Below are 12,000 nucleotides of genomic sequence, written 5' to 3'. Positions count from 1 at the left end.
GGCTGGATTCAGATAGCCTTGACAAAAACACTTAGAAATCTTAACCAACTTTGAGCAGGCTGGATGCATACCACAAAATGAAAAAGCAGAAGCAGCATAGGAAACCTTGACATGCTGAGAGAACCTCAGCTAAGAGACCTCGACGTATTAACAAAAGTGTCTTTCGGTAACTCTTGCTGCCTGGCAATGCACAATTCTATATGGCAGAATAAAGCTCTATAAGAGTGACTTATATAGGCACATACACCCTAAAAACGGATTGGTCAAATTGACCCCAAAAAAAGGTTAAATTTGACCAATCTAGCTGGTAGTTATGTGTCCGACAGATCTTTTGGTTAAAACAGCCACTCTAGAATGGTAGGTGTTTTCAACCAACATAAATTGGTGATTGGGCCAACCGATACAAATTGGTCATTCTGACCAAGATATTGGTTAATCTGTGTTTAAGGCTGCAAAAATGTACCACTGGTTGTCACGCCCACCTAAATGGGGCGAAATTTGTTCTCCGCATTTGACCCATCCCCTGAGGGAGCAGTGGCCGCGCTCAAGGAATCATTTGGGGATCCAACCCCCCCAATTCCAAGCCTTAATTCAAGCAGGGAGGCAAATGGACCCCATTTTTATAGTCTTTGGTCTGACCCGGCCAGGGATTGAACCCACAACCGGCCTGGCCTCCCAGTCTCAGGTGAGATACTCTACCACTAAACCACTGCGCTGGTCACGCCTAGAAATCTATATTGAGACACATTTTCATTTATAAACACTATATTGTAATCCCATAATAATTCATAAATACATTTAGAATACAATAAATTGATACAATAAATATATTTCCAAGAGATCTAGTTAGACTTACCTTCTATTGTAGCCAATTTCATTGGTTGTTTGGCTAACCCCCAAAAATTGGTATGCCCGTAACCACCCGGTATAGTCAATGTCTGATCAATCTATTGGTTAATCAGGCCAATATGATCTTAACCTACTAGATTGGTAGTTTTCATCACAAGGAACATTCTTAACTGCATAAAACTTGGCAAAATAAGTGGCTAATACAGCGAAAACATCATTATTACATTATGACCTTAAAGTGCATAGTAACTGCATAAACACATAGCAGCTAGAACGCCATAATCACATCATCATAAGGGACATAGTACCTGCATAAGCATATAAATACATAACACAAGAGCCCCCCCCCCCCGACTTGCATAAGCATAATAACTCATCATAAGGGACATAGTAACTGTACAAGCAGAATACATCCATAACATCATAACACAATGACCCAACCCAAAACAAAATCATAACAATAATGCTATTTAAATGCATAGCCTTGGTCCTCATTCTGCTTCATAGACATCAGATTATGCACAATGACGAGTGCCCGAAAAAACTCAATTATTTCCGATTTGATCTAACATGGAGAATTGTACGTTTTGTTTACTTTGTTTTAATTTTATGTGTTGATGGGCATAACTCCATTACAATTACATTGAACCAAGTTTGGCAGAATTGGGTAATAGTAAAAAAACAAACACCTAAGACAAAAGGAGGAATATATGAAATAGCCTGAGAAATAAACGAGACTGCTGTAGAATAAAAAGTCAAGTGTGAGTAGATCCAACACAGGTCAGCGCTAGGTTGAGCGAAAAGGGTTTTAGATTGAGGGGTAACTCCTGACTCTTGCGTGAACTCATTTCAGTTCTTAAACAACAGCCAGCTCCCTGCAAATGATTTGAGGCCTGAGGCGAAGCGGGCTGCGATTCTTCAGTCTTGCTTAGACTAGACGGTCTGACACAGCCCAACTGCAACTGTTTGCACTCAGACAACAACTTCCCAAAAGCAACACCATTAAGTGATAGCTAACATGTTTATCCACGTGTCTGTTATGCCACTACAGGCTGAAAATGGCTTTTTATAAAGAAGGAAATTCACTTATGTGACATTTGTAAGAATTATGTGAAAGCACATTGTTGATGCGCAACCAAAAGCTGCGGCCAACAGTATGTGAACCAAAAACAAAACCAACAAAAGTCTGGATTATCAGTAAGAAGTATTTTATTCACAGATACTGTAAAAGTAAAACACAAGCTGCCATATCATACATTTATACACAGGGTTTGAAAATCCTATACAAAAACAAAGATTTTCGAAAATATGGGTTTCGATATGAAATATGACCTTACATAAAATAATTTCTTGGAAAAAGGTCTTGGTTTGGTACTATAGGTTTTTCATTCATATGCCTAAACCCACATTAGTGAAAAGTGAAGCTATTGTAAAAAAGTTGAATGGTAAAAATGGAGTAGAAATCATTACAAAAAAAATGATTAAAAAAATCTCATGCAGCATCTTCAGAGAGGGCCTGAGAGAGAGAACATCTTTGTTGAAGAAGGTAAACAAATTCTAATATAGATATAGAAAAAAAAAAGCACCAAAATTCCATACCAAAAAAGTTGCTTGTTCTTAATCATTCCTAGTGATCATCTTAGATGACATACAGATTGCTAACTAATATTTGCTGCATAATTTCACTGGAAACTACAGCAATGGTGGAGTCAGTGGAGTTGCTTTATGCCATTTTCTAAATGTATCAATTAAATAAATAAAAAATAAAATAATCCAGGGCAAAGAGTCCAACATCTGAGAGTTGGACAGTTTCAGTAAAAAGTGGAATGCATAGAGCTGAGGCTCGGCTGGAACAAATTAACAACAAAAAATAAACAACAGACTTATTTGTGCTTTATCCTCTGTGCCTCTTTTTTTTTTATTCACATTTGTAACATTGTCTACTTAGATCCCCATTAGTCAGTGTAACTATTAGTCATGCTTTTGTTGTTGTAGGCTTGTATCGAAAACCATAACATGCGCACATGTGGAGGCACCAAAGAGAACTAACACGAACTGTCCATCACAGTGGCTTCTCTGATTGATATGTTTTGGTTTAACATCTCGTTTTGGGCACCCATAATAGGTCATACGTAACTGCTGCTCTGCCTTGGTGCATCCACTGAGACTCATTGTGATCAAGGCAACTGGAGGGAGAAAGGAAAAAAAAATAAACATTCACTTAACCTTGCCGTATTCTGCAGGCAAGCTGGCAGGTGATGGGGGATGACAGTAAATGCATCGTTAATGAGAAAACACAGTCCAGTTTGAAGATCTAGAAAACTACAAAAGTGAACATAAGGCGCAAGAGGCTGAATGGACATGATGGAAATGCTGACTGAGGTTTCAAACAAGAGAAAAGGCTAAATCTGGGAGCGCAATAACATTAGCTTATTGCTTTTTCTTTTTTTCCCCTCTTTATTTCTACCCTTTCAATGAGATATTTTACACACCACATAATCATAAATACACTTTACAATGCAATATAAAATATTTGTTCTTAAAAGCAATATGTTCGGGGTTTGCTTAGGTTTCTCGAGATACCAAATGAAAAACAATGACATGAAACTTTTTTTTTTTTAATAAAGGCACTTCCGGGTGTTCACTGACTCTTGAATACGAGTATGTGATGGCCACTGCTATGTATTTGTGCTCACAGTTCGTTTCACTGCCTTCAAACATGTCTTGGACAACGAGGCACTCTAGCAAAGTGGTTACGACTTCCTGTTTTCATGCAAAGACGCCCTCTTGCCATCTAGGTATTCTTCACTGCAGTAATATCCTTGAAGTGGTTGCTACATTTCACCATCCTTTCACTTCCTCGTTTCACCACATCGACTTCCATTCGTCCTCAGACTTCAACTTCCCGCGGTTCCTCGTGAGCGGCGGTTGCTTGCGTGCTGATGTCGAAGCAGGTCACCATCATGACGCGCGACTTGCACAAGTTGACACAAAACTCCAGATCCTCTATGACACGCTCCAAGACGTCCAAGTACTCCGGAGACTCTTTGTCCAAACTGGGGTCCATGTCAACTGTTCACAAAAAATAAAGTTGGCAGTTCAGATGTTGATATAGCAATAAAGCACCGGGGGGCATGGCAAAAAATTAAATAAAAAATACTTACACTCTCCTGTCCACTTGTTGGGATCCATCATCAACCGGGCCTTGGTGTCCTCCAGCTCCTCCATCAAGACCTCGTGCTTCGATTTCAATTCCCTTACTTGCTGTTGCCTTCTCTCCAACATCTTCAACTTATTATTAAAATACAACAGGCCCTGGGGGAACATGAGAATTGTTTAAATACCCATATGAATGCAAAAGCTCAATTAAGTTGATATACAGACATCTGAAAGCACTATACAGCCAAATGTTTTCTCACCTTGTCAACATCATGAAATGGTTGCTGAAAAGGGTAAGAAAAAAAAAAGTTACAACGTTGAACATGATTAATCATAATACGTTTTGGTGAAGAGTGCTAATCATTTTTTATTACTGGAATGTGTCCGCTAATTAAAAGCAAATTTAAACGTAAGAAGTTAAGACATCTCTGTGTGGCTGTGCTAAACCTATGGGAGCAGTCAATGAGCCACAGATGAGGAGCTATAAAAGGCAATCAGCAGTGAGTGGTGAGCTGATTGAGCCTCGTCTTCATTGCGCATTCTTCCTCACTCTTACCATCACGAACAGTCCATATATCATTCAAAGCCTGTTAGCAATTGCCTCCAGAACGGTTGACATTACTGAGGAGTTAAAATTCAGGGCTTGTAAGATCTCTACACTGACATTTCCACTCGGGGATTTGCCACTCAGATGACTGAAGGTCAGACGTCTGAGACATGTTATTCCTGTCTTGGTCTTTAAAAAGAAACTGGGAAGAAGTGTGCTAAAACATTCCCACAACTTGTTGTCGATGCAAAATACTGCGAAGGCTTAGCAAGTGAGTGTCATGAGAGCCAGACGCTACATGATCCGTGACAAGGTCAGCAAGATGCAGCGCAATGTAAACTATGTCAGGAACGACCCGCCACGCACCTCTGTAGCTTGCTCCTGACGTCCTCTCTGAAGACGTTCCACATCGTCGATCTCATAGACCTTGATTTCAAAAGGCTCTTTCAGTGTTGGGGGCAAGTCGACCCACTGGCCTGCTGCTGTGCTTACTTTCTTCCCCAGGGAAGAAGTATCTGGCAGGGGCGCTGGAATTAGCCGTCTTCTCTGGAAACCTAAAAAAGCATGTAAACGCAAACGTTTAGTATGTGTTGGGGGTCTGTGGGTAAATATTAGTGGCTGGTCCCAATTCGCTAATTGGGCCACAATGTCAGGGAATTAACTCCGATTGGACTAATATGACGTATTTAGAAAATAATATAAAGAAACCTTATATAGCGCTTTATATTATTCCATAAGGGGTCCAAAGCATTAAAAAAATTCAGAAAACATATTCTGACGCATTGCTGGCACATTGAAAAGTCGTTCTTATAAGTTTCAAATAGCTTACCCTAAGAGGAAGCTCGCGTTGCATTGTGGCCAATGGTCGAATCTGGGTCGGTTATTGCACACTTTGGGGTTGTTAAACATCCTGAATGATGGATGGTTTAGCCTGCATGCTACTTGGTACACTAGCTAGCTAGCTGCGAAGATAATAGACATTCGCAATAGAGCAAGCTATGTATTTGGCTCCAAAAAAGTTCATTAAAACTCAATGAATTCTTGAGCAAATTTTTGGTTTGTTACAAATATCAGACATAGTTTTTGATACAAGCCACGTGTCATTTTAAAACCGGGACTTTAACATATAGATAGCATCGCGGCTCTCCCTGTTCTACAGCTGCTTGCTTGAGATGTACCTGTTTTACTTACTTCTTTCTAAATGATCATGTAGCATATCAAAATGTTTTGCGCAGGTTGGCAGCTTGTTGCGCTGTTGGCGCTTAAACTAACAATGTGACGAAGAAAAAGCCCCGCGATCAACACAAATTTATGTTTGCTTTACATCAAATCACCGGAGAAGATTTACCCTTAAAGGGTTTGTAGGCTATGGACTCCATCCATATTCAATTTTTAGACGCGTCAACTGGCATTTCCAAATGGTTTCAGTCTGTAACTGTCAAACTGTCAAAAGTGCACTCGCGCTTAACCATGTAAACAAAACGCCGGTTCCGGTGGCGTCACACCATTTGATCCGAGTCTGCAAATTATGATTCGACTTTTAATTTTCCGCGCTCACTCTAACAAATGTCCAAATTACCAACCCTTCATGCGCAGAACTAGTGAATATTTATGAGTCGCAAATGATGCAAAGCTGGTCTAGAGCCGGTGGTTGCATATTTATAGGATTTTCATGAGTTACTATGTTGCAAGTTCACAAACGGGAAAATATTGTTGAGGGCTATGTTTAAGCCTCGTTTAAGCCCTGAATTCCAATGTTTGTATCTAATGGTCTAAAAAATGGAACTCGGTCCCCCGCGCTCATGTTCAATTCATCTAACTTGATCATCACACAGTTTGAGTCATCTTTTTGTGAAACATTCATCACCGGTTTCCCATATATACATGAATAATTCATGGGGCTGAATCGGAGGGAAGAAAATACAATGAAATACCAATTTGCAACTGAATAAGAAAGGATAATGGAAAGGAAAGGATAAAGAGCCTTTCTCGATAATGGAGCATGAACGTCAGGCTACATTGCTATAGTAATATGTTGGTATAAGTTTACTTTCCTCAACATGAGTAGAACAGTGTAACTGATTTTAATGAGTTTCTCACCAGTTGCTCTCTTTTTGGGATATTTGGAGCTCCTTGCTCTCCCCAAAGATGACATTCCACTCTCACTCATTGAGTCATGGGCCGAGGAAGCGCTCCCCGTGGCTTCACTGTCACGAATCATACTCTCGTATCCGCTGCTGCCGCCACTGTGGTAGAAGAGAGCGGTGCGGCCCATTGCTGGAGGCAACTCCCCGCTCAACACACTACTGTTGTCACTGCCGTGACCACTGCTGTAACGCTGGGGCCGTCTGGGTGCTGTAATCTTGCTATATGGAGAGGGTAGAATAGCTATTGGGGGTTTGTCCTCACCCACGTTCACACCACTGTCATTACCACTGTCCGAATCTCCGGAAACTCTCACGTGCTTGCCCGATATGCCACCTGTTGCCAGTTCGCTCACACGGCTGTTAGCGGCTCGTACCGCCTGCTTTGTGCCCATAATAGTCCCTCTCCCAGGCTTGCTATTGACAGCGGCTGTGGTCCGAGGAGCTGATGTTCTGCCTGATGGAGGAAGGTTGGCATTGGTATTTCTAGTCACAGCAGTGGCCAAAGATTTGGTGGAGGAACTTAGGCCTTTGGAACTGTTGGCGGATAATGAGCGTGCCTTACTGCTATTGAGTGATCCTAACGCTCGAGGGTTTCCTGATGTTTTGACCTGGCCCGTTTTGCTTAGAGTTCCTCCACCTGGGGATGACGGGCAGGTAGCGATAGGAGAACTTGATGAATTAGGAATACCAAATCGAGGAATAGATTTACCAATTTTGCTGCTGCTGCTGCTGCTCCCCAGACTTGCTCCACTATTTTCTCTACTAAGCCCGGCTCGGGGGCTGGACAGAGACAAACTGTCACACCTCTCCAAGGACATCTGACTACCATAGTGATGACCAGCTTCACCTCTTGTTCCTCTTGACTTCAGACTTGAGGTAACTTTGACATTGTTATGGTCAGCTCTTAGGCTGGAGGTTTTTAAATGAATGGAGTCTACTCTGTGACGAACCTCAAGTTCATCTTCTGAAACCCCTGCCCTTGCCCCAATGTTCCTTCCCGCCTCCCCATATGCTGACTTTAAGGCACTTTGGGGTAGAAGGATCTTGGTCTTTTGGTCGAGACTGGACTTTCTTACTGGCGGCGGAGGAGGGGATATGCAACCGGGTCTGGGTAGATTACTTGATTTCTGTGAGTTAGCCTTGTTGTTTTTCCCAAGAGAGGAGAATTTAAGGCTTGTTGCTGCTGCAACATCTTGGTTTCCCTTGTAGTCCGTTGAGGAATGGATGACGGGCACCGTTCCAAGAGTGGTGGCACCTCTTCTTAGCTGAGGCATTCTGCTGGGAGGATCAGATTTCTTACTGGCAGACTTCTCACACCCATCAACCACCCTTTGGGATGAGGTAGACCCATGTGCCTTGGATGGTCGAGGTGCACTGTTACAGTTGTTGGATACTTTGCTTGAAGAGATGCCACTAGCAGGGGTTCTGACAAATCTGCTAGTGGGGACAATTGGTTGAGCTTGTGGGAGGTTGTCTGTGCGCTGCCAGGGATTTTCCTGCTTGGCGTCTTGCCTCAGTGGATCTCTGCTGTTGCTGCTACTGCTACTACTGGGAATGGATGAGGTAGGTTTGACCTTCCTTGGAAGACTGGAGTGAACCATGGAGGGACTCTGTGAAAGTGTGGAACTAAGTGAATTAGTTTTTGTTATTTTACAAGGTAATCTGAGGGATGCTTTGGTTGAATCTGGAGATGGGGGGCACTTTGTCAAGGAGAGTTTGCTTGAGGCAGCACTGTCACTGTCCTGTTCAGAAAAACTAAACCCACTGTCATTCAAGGAATTCTTGGCATCTCTAGTTGTTGATACAGAATGGAACATGTCAAAGGAATCAAAATGAAAGGTGGCTTCTGGTCCCATGCTCTTGTCTGGTGGAAGGAAGACATCAGAAGACTGAGCCCCTTCGCTTTCCAGGGTGCAGACGCTAACTTCGCTAAGCCAAGAGCTGACAGATGAACCCCTACTATGTACACACTCCGTTGCTCCTTCCTGTAGCGGTGTGACCATTTCAACATTCAACTCAGCTCCCCCAGCAGATGATGTGTAGGCATCAAATTCATCATTGATACTGCTAATTATGCTGACAGGTCTGGAGCCAGAGGCAAGGGCCTGAAGAGAACAATCACTGTTAAAGCTGATAATGCTGGATGGCCGGCCCTTATCAACAATACCGCCTATAGACAGCTCCTCTACCACAGTGAACACCAGCTCGTCTTCTCCATTCAGCTCCACGGGCTGCTGCAAGGTGACAGTAGCTCTCAGGATGTCCCGATCAAAATACCTTTCCTGCAAGGTGGAGCTCACCTGGCAAACCTCCATTGGAGCTCGGAGAATTGGGGCAGTACAATGATCTCTCCTTTTCACGGCTTGGTGGCTCATTCCTACAGGAGGCATTCTGGTGTTGGATCGTTCCACCTTTTCTGAATTTTCCTTGCGAGAGGCTTTCTTGTTGAAGTAGATCTTCTCCCTTACAACTGGTTCAGGATAAACTGTTGTAGCAATTGGCAATTTTTCAGCATCAACACTGTTTTCTGAAACCACGTTCCTCTCACCATCAGCACTGGTTCTGCATACATTTGGAACACATTCGGGTGGTTTTCTTTCTGCTGGTATGCCTTGTTTTTCAGAAATGTCCACTTTAGATTTAGCACCAGGACTGAAAAATGGCTGTATGGCAATTGATTTCGGAGATTGTTTGGGTGAGGTGCCATCTTGGTTGCAAGTCATACTCGCAACAGTCTTTGGTGAAACAGAGCTTCCGCTCTCCTTAGATGTGTCCATCTTGGGGCTCGCTTGGTTTCGCTTGCCCTCACCAACAAACGCTGTAGGTTCTTCACTACCATCTATACATTCCAGCCTCTCTTGCAGCTCAGCAAACGTGTTGCATTTAAAGAATTGGTCTCTGTCCAACGGACCCTCCTTTGTCGTCCTCTTCTTGTTCAGGGAAGGAATGATGGGAACAAAAGAAGGTGGGCCTTCATTGTCACTGAGCTCCCTGTCTGAGATCGCAGCTCCTCCAGGGCCCACATAAATGACAGTATCGCATGATTGCTCACTACTGGAGGAGTAGTCTGGGTCACTGAGCAGAGAGGGTAGATCCGGGTCCAGCGCCACAGTCCGAGGATGGAAAGGCCTGAGGTGAGGTGGTCGACGGACCCTCCCTTCTTCACAGGAACTTTCCCCTCCAGATGAACTGGATGCATACTGGAAAGGAAACACAAGCACATTAAACAGGGTTCCTACAGCTAAAGGCAGGTTACATTCAAGACTTTATAGGACATTTTACTTCCATTTGAAATTAGATTTAATACTAACTTCACAATGTTCCCAACGTTGTCCAAAGTTGCTACAGTACATAAATGACATGCTTCTGCTCCGAAATGTCCCGACTAAAACCATATAACTGTTAACATTCTCTAAGACTTTCCGAAAGATTGACTTGATATATTGCAATGCCAAGATTCACTTTTTCAGAATCGGTTGGAACCCTGTTAAAGGATGTACTGCACTAAGACTACAATCTGATCTTTATTTAGTTGATTAGTACTGTATATTAATTCCCTCAATACAGTCAATCTTAAACCAAGATTGAGGCAAAATTTATTCTTCTGGCGTTATCAGTCAATGTTTATCCCAAGGTTAAAAGTGCACATCAATAGTCACACAGAAATGAATATCAATAAAATGAATTGCTATGGTTGGACTACATTGCAATCATGCCTGGAACTGTTACAGAATAAATTTATGCTGTCATTGCACCTAATTATCTGGCGCATATATTTTCCTAATACAAAGAAATGCATCACACAATGCCTTAGGCAGTGGTATTGATTACACGATTATGTGTTGAGGAGCAGAGAAAAACTACCTCCGGAGTTACTGCACTGATAATCTTTCATTTGGGAAGGCATTTACACATTAATTTGCGTAATAGCTCCAGAATTACAGGAGGAAGTCCTATTTAAAGAATGAAATTGTGGCATGGATCATGGAGGATCTAATTTCAAATTGCATTATACAGTATGATAGCAACACTCATAATGTTTAATTACAGTTATTCTATACTGATTAGTTGTCTGACAACAGGGATAGTGACTTGTTGCATAAAGTAAACGTTCTTTCAAAAATGCACCATTACTTCCTGGAATCTCATTAAGAGAATCAGTCCATTACTGCCGCTATCAATATTTAGATTGGCAATGAAGTGATCCTAGTACCTTTGTTTTCTTTTTCCTCATGCGATGAATGCGGGATGCCAGCTGGATCGTGGTGAGTGAGTCGGCATAGTTAACCGGAGAATCAGAGACGTGGGCAATCATGGTGGTTCGACAGTTGATGTTGCCAAGGGACTCTCTCAGCAACATTGTCAATTTGCTGTCCCTACAGGGGAACATTATTATTAGAAAATAAGTCATAAATTCTAATGAAAATAAAGTGAGCTGACATCAATTTGAGAGCCATTTGGAATTCATTTTGTGACATCAATAAATCTTTGCAACAGCTGTGAAGGCTGGCATCAGAAACTAACTTCACAAACTAAATGAACAGAAGCACATGTCACAGCGTAATGGAACACGCAAGGACTGGCCTGATACAATGACATATGGAATGAACTTAGCTTAGCGTCTGTGAGTAAAAGCGGGGTCTTACTTGTAAGGTACGTGTTTTGCACCGTTCGCCAAAGCCATGATGACATTTCCCAACGCATTCAGAGAAAGACACGCGCCGCCCCCTCCGTCTCGACTTTTACTCAGGACTTTTTCACAGCTCCCTAGGTCGATGAGGTGTAGTCTGCTCCGCCCACCTGTCACTAACGGGCAAATGGCAGAGGGTAGAAAAGAGTGAGTAAAATGCAAACACATTTGCAAAGTTCCTTACACACTTTTATTTGAGGTGGGGATTTACCAGAGGTGGGCGTGTCAATGGATTTTAAACATCCGTCATTCGGCATTTGTCAACAGTCGGGACACCCTTCCGTCATTGTCAATATTTCAAGGCGAACCGTCAATCCGTCATTCGTCGATTGCTCAGCAAAATGAGCGTGTCAATGTTTTCATCATTTGAAGTGGGCATCCGTCAATGTTCCGCTAATCGTCAATCCATCAGCAAAATGGGACGTATGTCATTGACAGATTGCCAAATTTGTTGACGGCTTGACGATTACATTGACGGATAAAAAAAAACCTTCCGTTAATGCTAAGTTTGTCAATTTTTCGAAGTTTCCCGTCAATCGTCAACAAAATAGCCGTGTGTCATTGAGTGATTGACGGACCGTCCGTCAATATTGATGGAATGCCTACCT

General features: G+C 42.5%; 1 protein-coding gene across 4 annotated transcripts in view; it reads right to left on the bottom strand.

The window, feature by feature from the left end:
* Positions 1–2,040: 2,040 nt before the first annotated feature.
* kif26ab (kinesin family member 26Ab) overlaps positions 2,041–12,000 on the bottom strand; it is a 71,830-nt gene continuing 61,870 nt past the window's right edge. For all 4 annotated transcript variants that reach the window (XM_086095263.1, XM_086095264.1, XM_086095266.1 and 1 more), the window contains 7 exons: positions 11,349–11,508; positions 10,916–11,078; positions 6,656–9,902; positions 4,922–5,109; positions 4,269–4,292; positions 4,014–4,164; positions 2,041–3,921 (listed from right to left, as the gene is read on the bottom strand). In XM_086095263.1, coding sequence (XP_085951389.1) covers positions 3,740–3,921; positions 4,014–4,164; positions 4,269–4,292; positions 4,922–5,109; positions 6,656–9,902; positions 10,916–11,078; positions 11,349–11,508 — 4,115 coding nt within the window. In that variant the 3' untranslated portion in view covers positions 2,041–3,739. The remainder of the gene's footprint in view (positions 3,922–4,013; positions 4,165–4,268; positions 4,293–4,921; positions 5,110–6,655; positions 9,903–10,915; positions 11,079–11,348; positions 11,509–12,000) is intronic.

This window comes from Leptonotus elevatus, chromosome 14, assembly GCF_054856555.1.
Source record: "Leptonotus elevatus isolate MCC_2025b chromosome 14, RoL_Lele_1.0, whole genome shotgun sequence".
Lineage (NCBI taxonomy): Eukaryota > Metazoa > Chordata > Actinopteri > Syngnathiformes > Syngnathidae > Leptonotus > Leptonotus elevatus.
Note: the sequence above shows the minus strand (reverse complement) of the source record. Positions and strands in the feature narration are given on the sequence as shown.